Below are 18,131 nucleotides of genomic sequence, written 5' to 3'. Positions count from 1 at the left end.
GGAAATGAGAACAAGAATGGAGATACCCATATATATATATATATACCCATGTATGTACAGGAGTATTTGTGTAATCACAGCTTGCCGAAATCCTCAAAGAATAGATTTAGTGGCATAAGTTTTGTGTTTCCTGGCACGACAGGCCAGCTGTGTGAATCCTGTAAAAGGGGCTTTGTCTACATTACTGTCAAATTGTTTCTCTATTATTATTTTACCTGGGCAAAACGACATCTTACAGGATTCAAGTATGTGCGCATTGATGCTTTTATGTGTTCCCAAATTTGAAGAGCTTCTTTCAAAGAAAATCTTCTTGTTTGTCGCTATTAAGTATCTTAAAAAGTGAAAAAGCCACTTTAATTTAACATTGACCCAGACCTCACCATCCAGTACCTACTGCTGCTTTAATGTGGCTCCTATGGTGTACTGTGTTTTTATGTAAAAGTGTTTTAATGTTTCCTATCTGGGTGATGTGTTTTTATGAATCATATTTGCACAACCAATGACACATTTCTGTCTGTCTAAATAGACAGCTATTTAGAAAAAGTTCTTAAGACATTCTTGCTGCCATGAACAGCAAGAAGGCAGGACACATAAAGTTTAATGCCAATTTATAGTTTGGTTCACAAATTGGGGTTCTCTAAACAATGTTGGTAAGGCAAGTACTTATGGGGTTATTTGTGTATTACTGTCTTTCTTTAAGATTGCATTGTAGACTTCCTGTGTGTACAATATTTCACCAATGTAATATTACTGTTTGAAAATATGATCATAACAACACACACGTAATGACAAAATCAAAGCAGGTGTGGTTCCCATTCAAGTATTTTAATGAGGTGCCCACGTTGACCAGTTATATACACAAAAGAGAAGAAAAAAAGATAATAAATGGCTCAAAAAAACACTTTCTAATAGACTTAACACATAAATATAACTTATTCATTTTCAATATAATGCCCTCAGTTGAGTTCAGAGACGTAATGTTTGGACAACATTATTTTATACTTAAAAACGCACTTTAAAAATCCCTTAAAACCTTCATCATACCTTTTCATTTGATAGTGTCAAGTCCAGGGGCAACATAAAATAATGTAATAACATAATATAGGGTATAATAGCACAGGTAAATATTCAATAAGTCTACTACATGTATTTCAGTGCAGTGTGCTTGTGTTTCAAGGCAGGAAAAATGAAATAACGGCCAAACGAGAAACAAACACAACAAAACAAAATATATATTACAGTATATACATGAACCAATCATGCATCCCAGACATTGCAAGAGCAAACCAGCCAGCAAACCAGCCAGCAAACTGATGTATTTACATGCAAACGGAAAAAAAGTCTGATACCAAAACTGCCAACATCACTAAATTTAGATGGGGAAAAAAGTGATCAGGGCAGCAGGTGATTAGTCCTGTGTCCAGTTTACTATATAAAGGTTTCCCTGTTGCCTTTCGTGACTGATTCTGCTTTCTGTCCCCAGAACAAACATGGATCAGTGATAACAACGTTGGCAAGAGGGAAGATGAAAGTATTTTGTGCGTGTATCTGGCCTGAAGTCCTGAAGTGGATCAGTAGCTATGGATCCGTCTGTGGAGAAGGTGAGGGTTCTTCTTTCTTTCCTGCTTCACAGGTCGAGTTCAGAGCCATGTCTTGTTTTTTCTCCTCCTCTGGCTCCTTCATCCTGAAACATGAAAGGGAAGAGTCATTTCCACTGCCGCTAAAATGCTGTCAGTGTAGTTTGTTCTGTTGTCCAGCAGAGGTCCCCATTTGTTAAAGAATAACCAGAAGGATGAAATTAGTTTGGCGCTCAAGTTTACTATAAGAACCACTAGCAGAGTCTTAAATGATGTTTAATTGAAGTCCATTATGAGTTGTTTTTAGTCCTCCAAGATTGAGATATGTTATAGGATAGTTGAATGGATACTTAAGTTCAGATCAGTCATGGTATGATGAACAAAGAGGGAAGAAATGCATTCATGTGGATGTATGCTGGATGTGTCTGCATCTCGAATGAGTCACGGTGTCAACGTCTCCTGGAGACTTATTTAAATAAAAAGTATTTTTGCTGACACGTTTCAAGCTGCAAAGAACCAGAACGTCAGAATCCGGTGAACATCCAGGATCTTCAGCTAAAGGTGCACTGCATCCTTAGCCAGCTGACAAAACTCTTACACCTAAAACTGCAGGACTATAGGATTCCTCTTCTTAGTATTGACTGATCTAAAACACAGGCAACACTGTGTGCCCTTGAACTTCCCCGAAAGTTTATAATATAAATATATAAAGTAATATTTTCCTTACAGTCTGCGGAATATCTTTGTGCACTGAAACTCTAATAAGAGGGGTTAAAGTCTAGAGGATAAGTCACTATGAATGGATGATTAAAGCTGGAATCTAACTTTTAGAAGTGATGGTTTTAAGGTCAAAAGTTATAATTTTGAGCGTTGACCTTGACATGGGAGCAGGCCGGCTACTGGGAAGGACGTCCCAGCTAGAGGTAGAGCTGTCACAGATCAAAAGACAGAATCACATGACCAAACACAGAGAACATCTTGGGTTTAACATTTCAAAGAGGCAGTGTGCAAAACATACTCCCTCCCCTTCTCTATAGAAGTTTTAAGTAAATGCACACGGTTGATGGACATTATGAAAGCCGATGGTTCTGTAGTGTAGGGTCTCCCTGAAGGCTCCCAAAAAACGAATCCAGGGGACTCCAAGAAAAAGAAGGGTATGATAATTTCATTGTAAGCATTTAAAGATCCAATCTCTGATCAGAAGTCTTACTATATCTTCAGTTCAAATAATAATTCATTTCTGTACAAAATAAAAATCATAGTTTTCTTAAAGGGACAGTTCACCTAAAAATCAAAATGTTTCATCTTACATGTTCTTCAGTGCTATCTATCATCTAGATAGTTTTGGTGTGATTTGTTTGAGATATCCGCAGAAAGAAAATATTTGCTATATCAAACTGCTTTTAAATGATTATTTGGAGTAACCCGTAAAGAGACATTGCTGTTAAGTTTTTCAAATGTAATTTTTTGCGCCCCGAGCGATGCAATCTGAGGGCCATCTTGTTCGAATATAATCTAAAAAAAGGCAGATATCTCCACGGCCAAAATGTCCAATACTTGAAACCTCACACCAAAACAATCTAGACTGATGAATGCAGTAAGAAAAAAATATGTGTTATTTTGTTGTGAAAGGTGAAATAGCACATATATGGGAGCTTTGTGAACCCTGATCAAAGAGTGGAAAGGTTAAATCACTGACGATGGGACCCACCACATGCTTTCATTAATGAGTGGTGGTTATGAAAGAACATTCTGGAAAACAGCCATGTTATTGCAGCAGAGGTCAGGGAATTAGATTATCCTTAGCGCTGATCTTAGGGTTGATTTTAACTTTTACGTGACCCTTACAAAGAGGATTAAAGATTTACTGACTTTTTCTATACAGGTCAACCAACGCTGTTTCGACACCAAAGCTTATATTGTTATTTGACCGAAAGCTGGTGGTGTTTTGAATCAGGACTCATCAAGTGACTGGGTTTACTCACTGGTTCCTGTTGATTATTGAAGAGGTTACCCGACCCAAAGTTTTATATAAACATCAATTTATATCAATGGGGGACACTTAATAAGAAAATAATTATCTTGTAAAATTGATATTTAGAATGAGTTATTAAGGAACTGTGACCAAACAAATAGAAGATTGGCAGGTGGATATAATATGCACAGTTTCTGCATGCTTTTGTAAATGTCTTTTTGCATTTCTTTTTACATATTGGCTCTAATATCTTTCAATTTTAGTCAATATTTGATAAGCCAATATCAGCCAAGCCCATCAGACTATCATTTATATCATGTTTTACGCATAAGTCTTTAATTTCCCCTAAAATCAAATGTTGTAAGGATTTTAAAAGGCTACATTTATATCCAGTTTTCTTCAATAACCCATTGTTTATCATGGTATTGATCTAAGATCAGCGCTTAAGGATATCTTTCAAGCACAAGAATAATTTGTCACAGTGTCAGTGCAAGTTGTGCTTCCTTGTCAGTATTAAGAGCAGGTAAACCACCTGTTTACCACAACTGATTCACGGTGGAGGAGGGTAAAAAATCTGCCAAGAGATAGGAGATGTAGAGTAAGAAGAGATGGGATACTAAGATGGCAGAGTGGTGTCCAGAAAGACAGAAATGACTTACCGTATCGTCTTTACGATGAAGCGGATGATCACTGCCAGACCGACACAGCCACACATCACTCCTATCACTATAGCTGTGACTTCACCTGCACAGGGAATACAAGTTGAAGTATTATTTGAAGTATTGCTTTTATCATTAAAACATCATAATGAGATGTAGTCTTACCAGAAGTGAGCTCCCTCCCTGATTCTACAACAGATAAAAGATTGGACACATCATTAGATCACAGTAGAGTTTTAGTCCGTACACATTTATATATTGGTTTATCTCAGCTGGTTAGTCTGCATGAAAATCGTATACTTATTCAGTTTTGCTGCCTTTGACAGCCGTGCTGATATCACAGACTTTCCAGTTCAGTCACTCACCACAATGAGCACACAAATTCTTTCTCCTTTGTCTTTGCTTACCAATCTTTCTCCCTCTTTCACTTCTCTGTGTCTCTTTTCACTCCCTTTTTTTCTCAGTTAGACTCTCGTGACAACAATGGAGTCACTGTTTAGTTTTTGCAAATCCCTTTCACTAATCAGCTAGCAAACTAACACTGCTGCCCCTCGCTTTCATAGCTACAGTGTAGTTATGACGATGAAAATATTAGGTCACAGGCTCCTCCAACAGTGCAACACAATAAAATAGATAAACACAAACAAATAGTGCAAGTTTCCACCCCTTTCTCCTTTAGTCCTGTCTCTCTCTCTTTCTAGTCCTGCCGTCCAAAGTCTCTTTCACTCGCACAGTCACCGGTAATCCCTAATATTCCCACATTTCTCTCCGCATTCCACTTTTCCCTCTCTGCATGGATTGTGCTAATTGCTAGCTTTGGTCCACCCGGCCTCCCGCTGGCTTGTTATTGGGGTTTGCATTAAAAGCAGCATGCTGCATTATAATCCACCAATTTAGAAAGGCTGTTAGACCAAAGCACATGAGTTTATAGCAGATCGGCTTTGACATTTTGCAACTGCACATTTATGCAATCTCAAATTATAATTATAGTATAGTATAAGTAGTATAAGTATGTACTCTTGGAGAGGGAAAACAGTTCAGCAATTGTCTGATTCCCAACAGAGTATGTGTTGTTCTGTATGTCTGCAGTCAACATAATGATGAATTATCTTCTCCTACATGCTCTGTCTGTCTGACCTGCAGAAAAGGAGGCGAAGACGACCCTGTGGTTGAGCGGCTGTGTCGTGCGGTAGTTGTCCTGCAGCAGCATCCTGTCTGGATCCTCAGCTTTACTCGAGTAAAGTATCGTCTCCAGCTTCAGCAGCTGTGGAGAGGTGAAGAGGAGAGGGATGAAAACGTACGTAACTGAGTAGATTGATTACTTTCACCACTTTCCAGTAATATCATAATGTTATCTTGGCAATATCCTGTTAATATTGTTACTGCTATTACTCTCTGGTAACGTTAACATTAACCCTGGTCCTGAGTGTTTCTCTGCTTCCTTGCATCATTTGCCAACTCCGAATGAGTTTAGCTGTAGGCAAGGATTGGGTTTTCTGCATGTTAATGCTAGAAGCCTAGTGCCCAAATTAGATGTTTTCAAGACCTGGTTTTTAGTTGCTAAGCCTGATATTGTTGTAGTTTCTGAAACCTGGTTAAAACCCTCTGTCACTGACACTGTTATTCAGATTGATGGATATAATGTATTCAGAGCTGATCGTAAGGGCAGAGCTGGTGGTGTTGCAATATACACTGCTGAGAAACCAGTATAGTGCTCTGTCCTTCACTCAATTTCAATTCCAAGGCAATTTGAGTTGCTAGCAGTCCAACTAACTATAGCAAATGCTCCTCTCACTGTCATTGGCTGTTATAGGCCTCCATCGGCCATCATGGATGCAACTACTAGCCTTACTGAATTGTTGTCTAAGTTTTCTTCTGAAATCATTTTATTGGGTGATTTAAATTGGGACTCGTTAAGTGATAAATCTTCACAGTTTAAGCAGGTTTGTGATTCTTTGAACTTAACTCAGCTTATTGATAGTCCCACTAGAATAAACCCTGCCAAACCCAATAACGATACCCTTATAGATGTCATTCTAACAAATGCAGCTCATAAGTATGTGTCTGTTGGTGTTTTTCCTAATGATATCAGTGACCATTGCACTATCGCTTGCGTTAGGAGCACTAAGTTGCCCAAAGCCAAGGGCCTTATTGTGCTCAGGCGCTGCTTCAAACACTTCTCTGAGCAGGCTTTCCTACACGATCTGGCGGAGGTTAAATGGCACTTCACAGCGTTAATTCCATCTGTTGATGTTGCCGTCCAATTTTTTATTGATCACTTTTTATCGATTATTAATAGACATGCCCCCCTTAGAAAATTCAGAGTTAAGAATAGGAACACTCCATGGTTTACTAGAGAACTATCTGATCTCATTCATGATCGAAATAAGCAATGGTCCTTAGCTAGAAAGTCTAACACTAGTGATGACTGGCTTCTTTTTCGTGTCCTCAGAAATAAATGTTCTGCCCTTATTAAAAAAGCTAAAGCTGATTACTATCTGAGCTTAACCACTGATTGTTTTAATGACCATTCTAAATTCTGAAAAACAATTAAATCACTTCAGAACAAGAAGGTTTCTAGTTTCCCACAAAAACTGAAGGTCAGTGATTCTTTTATTTCAGATTCAGATGGTATGTCTAATGCCTTTAATGCTCACTTCAAAAAGGCTGGTCACATTTTTGATGAGCGAAGTCATGACTCTCTAAATGGTCGTACTCACAGCCATAGTCAAGAGTTGAACTCCCCTGTTTTTGATTTCGCTTATTTCTCGGTCTCTGAAGTCTTACAGGGTTTGCACTCGATTGATCCTAAAAAGTCTGCCGGGCCTGACGGCCTTGACCGGTTCTTTTTAAAAATTGCAGCTCAGATGATAGCACAACCAGTAACTGATATTTTTAATCTCTCCCTGTCCACTCACACACTGCCAGCTGTGTGGAAGCAAGCTCTGGTATCGCCCCTCTTGAAAGCTGGTGATCCCACGGAGTTGAATAACTATCGTCCTATCTCAAATCTTTCTGTGTTATCAAAGATTCTTGAGTCCCTTGTTTCTACTCAGCTAAAACTTTTTTTAAATTCACACAACATCCTTAACCCTATGCAATCTGGATTCAGATCAAAGCACAGTACTGTGACTGCCAGTCTGAAAGTCTTAGACGATATTAAGGCTGCTTTGGATAAGAAATCAGTTTGTGTTGCATTGTTTATTGACCGAGCCAAAGCATTTGACACTGTAGATCACCACATTATGTCTAATGTTATGTTGGTGTCTCGTTTCGGTCACAATGCCATTTGCTGGTTTCAGAGTTATCTAACCGACCGTACTCAATGCGTCAGGTTGGGTAGTACTGTCTCTGACCCTGTCACCTTGGAGAAGGGAGTTCCACAGGGCTCTATCTTGGGGCCCTTGCTCTTTTTATTATATGTAAACAATATTTGTAATCAGATGCAATTTTCTACCTATCATATGTATGCTGATGACACTATTGTATACTCGTGTGCTCCTTCTCTGGATATGGCCGTTTCCAATTTAAAATCAGATTTTATCACGCTGCAGCATGCGCTTCTTGATTCTAAACTGCTATTGAACAGTAAGAAAACCAAAGCAATGCTTTTTGCTCCCAAGTCAGCGTCCTCCTCTTGCCTCTCCATTGACACCCTTGATGGCGTTTCTGTTGAGTTTGTTGATACCTACAAATATCTGGGCTTTTGGTTGGACAGTAATCTGAACTTTAAACACCATATTGAAGTTTTAACAAAAAAATTGAAATTCACTCTTGGCTTCCTTTTCAGATTTAAATGTTGTTTTTCAATTTCATCCCGTAAAAGGTTGGTCTCTGGCTTATTCCTGTCCCAGCTGGACTACGGTGATACCATTTATAGATTTGCCTGTCCCACTGTTTTGGCCAAACTTGACCCACTTTACCATGCTGCACTGCGTTATATATCAAATGCACCCTATAGGACTCATCATTGCACACTGTATAGCCTAACTGGATGGTCCTCACTTACTATGCGTAGGATGCAGCACTGGTTTTTATTAATGTATAAAGCCATTTTAGGTAAGCTTCCACTCTACATATGTGTCAGATTTGCCCCAGTTTGCGACTCTTACAACCTCAGATCCAGTGCCTGGATACGGTTCCAGGTTCCTACTGTACGGACTGAGGCTGGAAAAAGGAGTCTTTCTTATTATGGTCCTTGGTCTTGGAATGACCTTCAATCACGCCTTAAACTGAGGGCACTTGTCTCTATATCATGTTTTAAATTGAAGTTGTCTGAAGTCCTCACCACCAGCTGCTCTTGCAGTAACAAGTAGTGTACTTTTTATTGTCCTAATGTGCACAATGTAGTGACTGCTTTTTCGTCTTTTGTTTTCTTAGTTATGTTCTCTGTATTTTATATGTTTGTGTTATGTGTTATGTGTAACGTTGCTGCCTTCTTGGCCAGGTCAGCATTGAAAATGAGATTTTATCTCAATGTTTTTATCTGGTTAAATAAAGGTTAAATAAAAAAAAAATAAAAAAAAATGGACATACAAATAATTTAACTTATTGGGATGTTCCTCAAATGAGCAGAGTTTATTTATACGTGTATTTAAAAAAATAAAATGTAAAATTACTGGACTAAATCATCTTGGTATCAAGTATTGCAGCAAATCCACCAATGTATTCAATGTAAGGAATAGAAGAAGACTATTTTCAGTTTCTTTTCACCATCATCCACAACAATGCAGATTTTTGTGCTGTATTTCAACTAAATTATGCAATTAGTCGATGAGAAAACATGTTTTTTTTTTATTGTTATTAAATGTTCTATGGGGATTTGATAATGCAGCATAATAACTCGCAAAATATAATTGTATAAGGCCAATAATCAGATGCAATAAACAAACAAATATGTTAATGATAAACTTCTATATATATCGGTTGGGCTGAGAGTCTTTGTTCAGCCAATACAAAAAAGGTTTTATCTTCTATATCAAACCTCCCATTTCTAGGTAAAATCATTGAAAAAGTTGTTTTTCAATTTCTTGCATTTAAATAACTGTTTTGATGTGTTCCAATCAGGCTTTCGTCCAAACCACAGCACTGACACTACTCTTGTAAAGGTCTTCAATGACATCCACTTAAACACAGACAGTGGCAGAACTTCAGTGTTAGTATTATTAGATCTCAGTGCTGCGTTTGACACTGTTGACCACAACATATTACTAGACCGACTAGAAAACTGGGTGGGACTTTCGGCAACAGTTCTAAATTGGTTTGAATCCTACTTAAAGGACAGAAACAACTTTGTTTCTATAGGTAAATACACATCTGAGTTGACAAATATGACATGTGGGGTTCCTCAAGGCACCATCTTGGGGCCTCTTCTCTAACATCTACATGCTACCACTGGGTCAGATAATGAAAAACACCAAAATAAGTTACCATAGCTATGCGGATGACACCCAAATGCATATAACCATTTCACCAGGAGACTATGCTCCAATTCAAACACTGAGTAAGTGCATTGAACAAATCAATGACTGGATGTGTCAGAACTTTCTCCAATTAAACAAAGATAAAACTGAGGTAATGGTTTTTGGAGCCAAGGCAGAACGTATAAAAGTTAGCACTGAGCTTCAGTCTGCAATGTTCAAAACAACAGATAAAGCCAGAAATCTAGGTATAGTCGTGGACTCTGACCTGAGTTTCAACAGTCACATTAAAACAGTTACTAAATCAGCCTACTATCACCTAAAGAACATATCTAGGATTAAAAGACTAATGTCACAGCAGGATTTGGAAAAACTTGTCCATGCTTTTATCTTCAGTAGACTCGACTACTGCAATGGTGTCTTTACAGGTCTCACTAAAAAATCTATTAGAAAGCTGCAGCTGATTCAGAACGCCGCTGCTCGAGTCCTCACTAACACTAAGAAAGTGGATCACATCACTCCTGTTCTGAAGTCTTTACACTGGCTTCCTGTGTGTCAAAGAATAGATTTAAAAATATTGCTGCTGCTTTATAAAGCTTTGAATGGTTTAGGCCCAAAATACATTTCTGACCTACTGCTAAATTATGAACCATCCAGATCTCTCAGGTCTTCAGGGACTGGTCAGCTTTCTGTCCCCAGAGTCAGAACTAAACATGGAGAAGCAGCGTTCAGTTATTATGCTCCAAATATCTGGAACAAACTCCCAGAAACCTGCCGGTCCGCTGCAACTCTTACTACTTTTAAATCCAGGCTGAAGACTTATCTTTTTGCCGCTGCTTTTAATTGAAACTGAGCGGTTGTGTTTCGTTTTTGGTTAATGAACATTTGGGGCTAGTAACCCCAGGGAATCAGTGTCTGGGGACTTTGTCCTGGCTGGTTTTCTCTGTGTATGCTGATCGGTACGTATGTGCCATACAAGTGTACACAGCTCATGTTCGGAGAAACCTTAACGAAAGGCATCAGTAAAGTGGAACTTCTGTGTGAACTATTCATATCTTAAACTGCACTGTAACTTTTTATTCATGTATTTTTTTTTCTTTTAATGTTTATTTTTTATCTTTGCTTTTTAATGACTGTTTTTAAATGCCTTTTTCTGAATGTCTTTCATTTTTGTAAAGCACCTTGAATTGCCTTGTGTTGAAAGGTGCTATATAAATAAAATAAATAAAATAAATAAACTCGCCTTCTATTCAGGCATTAGACAATGTTTTCCTGCATGTTGGATCAGTTTATGTTAGAGAGGATACATTATCAACAGTGCAATCAGTGCCTGCATGTAGGTGAACACTGAGTTGAGGCTTGTTTGACTACAGAAGGATTCTGTATGCTTTAGATGAGTCTCCGTGTCTCAGCTTTACCTGTGCCGGAGAGATTTGAATCCTCTCATTGAACAGAGTCCAGGTCACACTCTGGTGGCATGGCGGTGTTGTTAGGGAGCCGTTGTAGCGAAAGTATCTCCCAAGATCCTCAGGGAGGAGGGTCTGCACGTCAAAGGCTGGGATGAACATCTTCTGATCTGCCAGTGGGTGAGAGGAAGAGAGAGAGTTTGTGGGGTCATATAGACACTAATGCCAAAGCCAAATATAAAATCAATGGCCCAAAAAATTGGTTACATTTCATGTTTTGCCTAAAGACATATGTAAATAAAAACAATATATGTTTTAATACATTTCAAATAGACCTACCAGCGTGTCTGATGCGACCCAGGTAGTTGAGGATGTTGTTAAATGCCAGGTTTGTCTCCTCACCTGTCTAGGAAACCAAAACTCAGGCTTAAATGTTTTTTTACATTTCACAAAATATTACCAATGCTACTGTTTATTTGCATCGGTTTTATTACCACAATGAGAATCCCTAAAACAGCCAGGCCGTCGCTCTGCGTCATCGCTTTGGACATGTTTGGGTAGAGCTCAGAGTTGTAGTGCACCACATGGAGCTGCAGAGGGGAAGAGACTGCTTTTATTCACAAAGGCAAGGTTGTGTGCAAACTGTTTTCTTTTAAACCCATTCCAAAAACAAAAAAGGGACGAGGACACTGAGTCCAAGCTTAATTGTCTCATTCGGTAAATAGACTACTTAGGCATGAGAGGTTCCATTTCTTCTTCTTTTTTAACTAATACTATTTATATACATTTTGTTGGTCATTTTCCCTGAGTCTGCATGGTTTTGGTCTTTTTAATCTGCTTAAATTCCCCCGTGCCTGTTCCTCTCCAGCCGGTCACCCCTGAAGAAAGCTTTGTGTTGGAAAACCTTGAGAGTGACAGACGGAGAGGAACCGAGGTGCAGAGGGGCTTTACTTTCCTCACTATTATACTCTTTCTCCGCTTTTCTCAGGTTTACAGACACAAACCAACAGAAAATAGTTCTAATTTAATTCCACCCTGTCTGTAGAGAGACTGTTTGTTCCTAATGAACGCATCATTTTGATTTGACTATTCTCACGATCAATGGATTGCTTTTATTTGGATGGTGAACTAATGGCATGCACCAGGCCAAGCCCTGCAGACCCTTTACAGTCATATATAAAACAAACAAAACATCTGATTTGTGGCGCTACAACGAGGGAATTGTTGTCATTTTTGCTAGAAAAAATACAATACGACTCACTGACATTTCAGTGAAAACAATGAAAGCTTCCTATAGACAGTTAAACCCACCTTCATATGTAGATGTGTGTGTCCTGATGAAATATAATCATGCACTGTTAAAAATCTGCAGTGTAATCCAGTTTTTATCTGCAATGAAATCTTTGTGATTCAATTGAAACTTTGTAATTATACACTTATCTCCAAAGGTTAGCAAGTTGTAATTGGAATCGTAACCCTCCCCTTTGTCTCTCTGACTGTACTTGTCTTTTGATCAGTGAGAATCATTACTGTGTGTCAATTGATAATTTAACCTTCTTTATTTTTCCTGGCCATTGCAGTAAAATCTCTTCAATTTAATTACAAGACTCTCAATTGCCTCACTACTTGACCATGACCCCCCTTTAATCTAACTGGATTTAACTGTTGACAGTGAGCTGTGTTTGAACGCACCTCTGCATCTGCGCTCATCCCGTTGATGGTGTGTTCCCCGCCCCCGTGACTCGGGCCGCCGCTGCCCCAGTGGAGGTGCATCTGCACAGCTGTGTAGAGCCAGGGCAGCCCCCCCAGTCCCATCCACTCTGGCAGCTCAATGACCGCTGGTGGAGAGAAAACAAGAGCTGTCAGAGGAACGATAACTGTACAGGAGAACTAGGTGTATGATGGGAAAGTGCATGGAGGATTATTTATTAAAAAAAATCTTAAATGTTAGATTTAGTCGTGAATTTACATATTGGGAGTGAAATGTTTGCTGCCATGTTGCCATGGACGATGGTGCAGTATAAACAGATGGAGGCTGCTGGGATAATTCTGAGAGGGTGATGTTAGGAGATGGCTGCCATAGTTACCTGTGTGTCCATTGTTGTACATAGCGAAGGGCTTGTTGCCGTGCTGGCTGTAGCCCAGAGGGGTCAGAGGTAACAAACTGGGATCATATTTCGTCTGTGTGGTCACCACTTCAACGGGGGACTGTGCATTACCAGCGCAGTCTGGGAAGTACTCCGACCACTCGGTCTGACCCACCAAGCCTTTGAAGAGACAGAAGAGGCAGTGAGGTCATCAAATCACACAGCCCACTGGCTCACTGTCGTTCAGTGAAAAGCCTCCATTGATCAGTCCCTAATTACATGAGACGGTTACTCCTGCTCCCACTATTGTTGTTGTCCATACGGTTCAATATAAAACATTTAAAAAATAGAATAATAAAAAACAAAAGTACAATATAAAAGGCATCGAGAGTATACCATAAACATATCACTGAATACACAAGGCAACTTTTTATGTTGTTGCTATGAGGATTATAACTGATTTTTTAATAATAAATTGGGGATGCTGCTTTCATTATTAGGAGTGTAACACTCAAATCAATACACTTGATTATCACATAATTTGTTCTAATGCTATTTTGATTCTCACAAACACAATTAATAATAGTTTACAAGCAAGATTGGCTCAGATTGAAAAAATAGTGGCCTATAGTGGTGTGTTTGAATCACGATATATCTCCACGCATTAAATCGTAACCCCTGTGTCAGGATAGGAATTGTACGGATTCTTACCCTGACACACTCCTGGCATTAACCCTTTGTCCTGCAAACCTTTAGACAGTTTGTGTGTGTGTGTGTGTGTCCATCCATAACCTCTGTCTCAATCCTTCCTCCCCACAGCTAAACCATTTTTTTCATTTTTGGATCATACTATCCAGACCGAAACAAATTAAATACAATTCAAATGCAGGTGAACCGCCCTTTGAACAAAGAAACTAACACGTATGAACGGCTACCAACAAAAGCAGATGATCGTGGCACTTCATAAACTAACTGAGGTTAATCTGATAATACATTTAAAAAGACGCTATCAATCAATACTGAATTATGCTTGAGCCTTAAATAAGTGCATGAAAAATATGATACTAAAATGCTGTTTAGCTAAATGACGACATGTTAAAGTTGCAAAGGTAAATCAAAAGATATTTTGAATAACAAAATAATTCAATCTTGTATTGAGTAAAATGACATTGAAGTCAGAAAATGTATTTCCTTTTTAATATGTTATTATTATGTATTACTAATATATTATATTATTTTAATAAGGTTCCTTCTTTCATTGAATATTTGTTTAATTTTACATTTATTTAAAAAATCTTAAAATGATGTACTGCAAATGAAATCCCACATAGCCAGATTTGTAAGATTTCTAATTAATGTTGACCTTTTTAAAAATGTATTTTTCCAATTTCATGTATAAACACAAGAAAATATGAATTATTTTGGTTCTCAACCATCTTAAAAGTCTGCTGAAAATCAAAGGAAAAAATGTTAAATTTAGAAAATGTCAAGATTCAAAATATGAATCACTATACAGATTGAATGGTTAAGAATCAACAGCATATAACAGGTCCTCTGCTATATAACACTAATGTCTAATGTACTAGTGTATACTGCATACTTCTGTATACTTATATAGCAAAATATGCTGTATTAATTATCATGCACCAATTGACGTGGTGAAGATTAATATTAATTGAATTGCAGATTGGACAGAGAAGTGTTATAGGGGGTGAATGAGGGAGAGAAGATATTCAGGTCCTTTTATTCACAGAACAAAAAAAGAAACTAGTCTCCCCAATTGCATGATCAAAGAAGGTTTAAAAAAGAGTGTGAAAGAAAAAGAGAGTGACATTTGAATCAAAGAAGGTGAATTTCAATGGCAAGGAGAGGAATGCTTTAGAAAACAGACAACACCAAAATGTCAGTAGTGTGCTAAAAACATCTCAAAACATATATTAGTGATCGCAGATTTTGCATATTTTAGAGTTCATAACAGGCATGCATTTGACCCCACAATGCATATATGGACTATACAGTGTTTGAAAGCCATGGCTCATTGTTTGCACACACACAATGTGAGGAGGGGACTTTACATGAGTGATATGAACACATACCACATCTCCTCCCCACTTGCCCCTCTAATCTCGCCTCTCCCCCTGCCCCTCACTGCTCTCCACAGCAAAGCCCCGACCCACGACAAGAGTGAGTCCCGCGGCCCCGCCACAGGTCGCCATGGATGTCTCCATGGTAACTGGAGGCCGAAAATTCTGCCCCCCTGTCCCTGCTCTACCTCTCCTGGCATGCCATCTCTGTCCTGAATACAGGCAAGGACACACACACACACACACACACACACGCACACACACACACACACACACACACACACACACACACACACACACACACACACACACACACACACACACACACACACACACACACATACATGATGAGGAAATGATGGAATGTGAGACTGACTCTCCTTTGATTACTTTACATAACTGTCCGTCTCTCGTGGAAAGAAACGGTGTAATTGTGCTCTTTTGCGTGACAACAAATGTTGTGCCTAACAAAACTGAATTTCCACATCAGCTGACAGCGCAGCTACGGCCCCATCATGCAATGCTGCATCACACAACACGCCTCAAACACGAACACCCTCACTCATTCACATTGAATCCCAGGGACTTTTATATTGAAGATTCTTGACGAAAACAAACCATCTGAACCAAGACACATGTCACTAAACATGTCCACTACCAATCTCTCACCACGTTTCTGCACAATACACATGCTTTTTATATCTATCATTATAAAGCCTACTATGTATGGATACCAGTGTGCACCAGTCACAGTTTGCTGTGTATTCTGTATGTACTGTACGCCGGTGTTGCTCCCCTGAATACATGCAGAGAGTGGTGGTCTGTGTGCCCCATTCATCCCCACAATGTCATTGTCCACGGCATAGGCAGCCAGTGTGTTTCCACAACACAATAAACACATAGGTTATTGTGCCCTGCAACAATACAAGGCCACGATTTGCTATGCTTTAGCTTCATCCCGTCCCATCTCCCTCTCTCTGTGCGACACCCTCATCCTCGTGCACCTGCCTCCCTCCGCCTTTCTCACTCCGTGCCTTTTCCTCGCTTTCTTCCTCTCTATCTCCCTCCTCCCCTTCATCATCTCTCTGTGGCTGCTTTTCTCGTGCCAGCTTGTTGAACTGTAACTAATACAGACAGAGAGAGAAGGAGAGGAAAACAGAGGGGCAGGGGTCGGGAGATATGAGGGGGAAAACACAAATCCTACCCAACTTACAGAAGATTTGATGATAATTTTAATGTTTGCAAAGACTCCTTATTCATTGGATAGCAGCACTTATTTTAAGTGAACGTGTGCAGGTCTTTGTTATTAGCAGACTACATTACCGCAAATCATCCTGAATTAGGAGACACAGAAATCTATCGTATAAAATACTATCCATGACGTTTGGATTTTGCTCCTGCTCTATAAAGCTCTTAATAGTCCAGTCCTAAATGATTCATTATATCTGAGATATGTCAAATGCACCCAGATCATCTTCCACTTTCTATGCCTTTTTTTATCACTCTCTGCTACACCTTTGAAGTTCCTTTGCACAAGTTGTGGTGCTACAAATAAACTTGAACTCACCAGTGTAGGTCCAGGTAATTTCCTCTGAAAAAGAACAAAAAGAGAAAAAAACTTCAGAAAAACGTTTATCTTTCAGCCATTTAAAGTTCACTGTGGTTCAAAATAGATTTTCAACAAAGAACATTTTAACGCATCACAACAAATATTATATATTTCAAATCACTCTATAATATGTAAGACTTTCATCACTTCTTATCTACTGCTGCTCCTAACATCATTACAGTTCAATTAAAGTGCTCAAGAACTCAAGTCCAACAACTAGTACTCACATTGTAACACCCAAACAAATCCACAACATCAAAACAAAACTATCTAACATGACGCTGATTATTTCGTAGATGAAAAAGCTTACCAGCAGCAGGGGCCGTCGTCCACTGGAAACACAGAAGCATAAGAAGGATACAAAGACCCAAAGAGTCCATGTTAGCCCTTCTTGCCCATACACAGAAATGAATGAAAGTGAACAGGGAGATGAGGAGCAAGTGAGAGGGAGAGAGAGGGAGAGAGAAAGAAAGGGTAGGGGGGGATACCAACTAGGTCCAGTGATCCCACCGTCCACAGCTCTGCTAAACAGCGAGAGATTGGATGTTGCATTGCTGGCTCCACTCTGACACATGGGGCATCAGATCAGTTCTCAGCCAGAGAGAGATGGGCCGAAAAGTTTGAAGGGACGAACATGGAGAGAAATCATGGACACAAAGAGGGAGCAGTGGGTGAGATCTAATTCACTGTGAGCTGCTGGGAAACTGAGGGGAACAGGGCAGAGAGAAGGAGAGAATAAAGCGCTGGGAAAAAGAGGCTACTGCAAAATGGGGTACAAAAGATGGGGATGGAGGTCAAAAATTGCATGGATGACAGGAGAGGAATGTGTGAGAAGAAGGCGTTCGTCTGGTAAAAACATGTTTCTGAATTTTTGCTATAGGTGGGTTTTATGAACATACATTTGCATCATCAGAGCATTTAAAAAAAATTAAAAGGTGTATCTTACCTTTTATACAAAGACATTCTAAAAGGGACAATTGACATACTTCTAAACAACAAAAAACAAAGACTGAGAAAACTTAAATAACACAACAACCATTACCAAAAAAAAACTGTCATCGGATAATAAACATGTCAATAATAGACAAGTCAGTACACCAGCATTTCAACTAGGCCATACAAAAAAGAACCATAATATGTATTCCACTTTAAACCAGTTAATTTCCTTTAATCTGGAATGAGTAGGAAATAACCTCATAGTGAATTGGAAGAATAGACCCCATATTCTTCCAAATATATTGGAAGGGCTTTTAAATGAAAGTCAGATGTTTTGAAGTTGTATCAGTTTAACAATACATTTCATTTATCCTTTTT

At 39.0% G+C, this 18,131-nt stretch overlaps 1 protein-coding gene across 4 annotated transcripts; it reads right to left on the bottom strand.

Annotated features, from left to right (window-relative positions):
• Positions 1–806: 806 nt before the first annotated feature.
• Positions 807–17,319, bottom strand: ca14 (carbonic anhydrase XIV). 4 transcript variants are annotated; one of them, XM_034127941.1, is made up of 13 exons: positions 17,128–17,319; positions 16,776–16,799; positions 13,125–13,304; positions 12,730–12,875; positions 11,532–11,627; positions 11,377–11,443; positions 11,050–11,207; positions 5,349–5,475; positions 4,377–4,400; positions 4,212–4,296; positions 4,085–4,126; positions 2,453–2,506; positions 807–1,684 (listed from the first exon to the last, which is right to left on the bottom strand). In XM_034127941.1, the coding sequence occupies exons 1-13, from the start codon at positions 17,195–17,197 to the stop codon at positions 1,579–1,581; spliced, it is 1,179 nt and encodes a 392-aa protein (XP_033983832.1). In that variant the 5' UTR covers positions 17,198–17,319; the 3' UTR covers positions 807–1,578. The 4 variants fall into 4 exon arrangements, with proteins under 4 accessions (XP_033983832.1, XP_033983833.1, XP_033983834.1 ...); XM_034127946.1 differs by having other exon boundaries at positions 1,615–1,684; positions 4,093–4,126; XM_034127942.1 differs by lacking the exon at positions 4,085–4,126.
• Between the last annotated feature and the right edge of the window lie 812 nt (positions 17,320–18,131).

The sequence above is a fragment of the Trematomus bernacchii genome, unplaced genomic scaffold, assembly GCF_902827165.1.
Source record: "Trematomus bernacchii unplaced genomic scaffold, fTreBer1.1, whole genome shotgun sequence".
Lineage (NCBI taxonomy): Eukaryota > Metazoa > Chordata > Actinopteri > Perciformes > Nototheniidae > Trematomus > Trematomus bernacchii.
Note: the sequence above shows the minus strand (reverse complement) of the source record. Positions and strands in the feature narration are given on the sequence as shown.

Excerpts from the sequence above, each read along its gene's own strand:
- ca14 (XM_034127941.1), bottom strand. The coding sequence starts at position 17,197 with ATGGACTCTTTGGGTCTTTGTATCCTTCTTATGCTTCTGTGTTTCCAG. Across the intron at positions 13,305-16,775 it reads AATTACCTGGACCTACACTG|GCTTGGTGGGTCAGACCGAG; the intron begins GTGAGTTCAAGT and ends GTCTCTTCAAAG. Across the intron at positions 11,208-11,376 it reads GGGTCGCATCAGACACGCTG|ATCAGAAGATGTTCATCCCA; the intron begins GTAGGTCTATTT and ends ACCCACTGGCAG.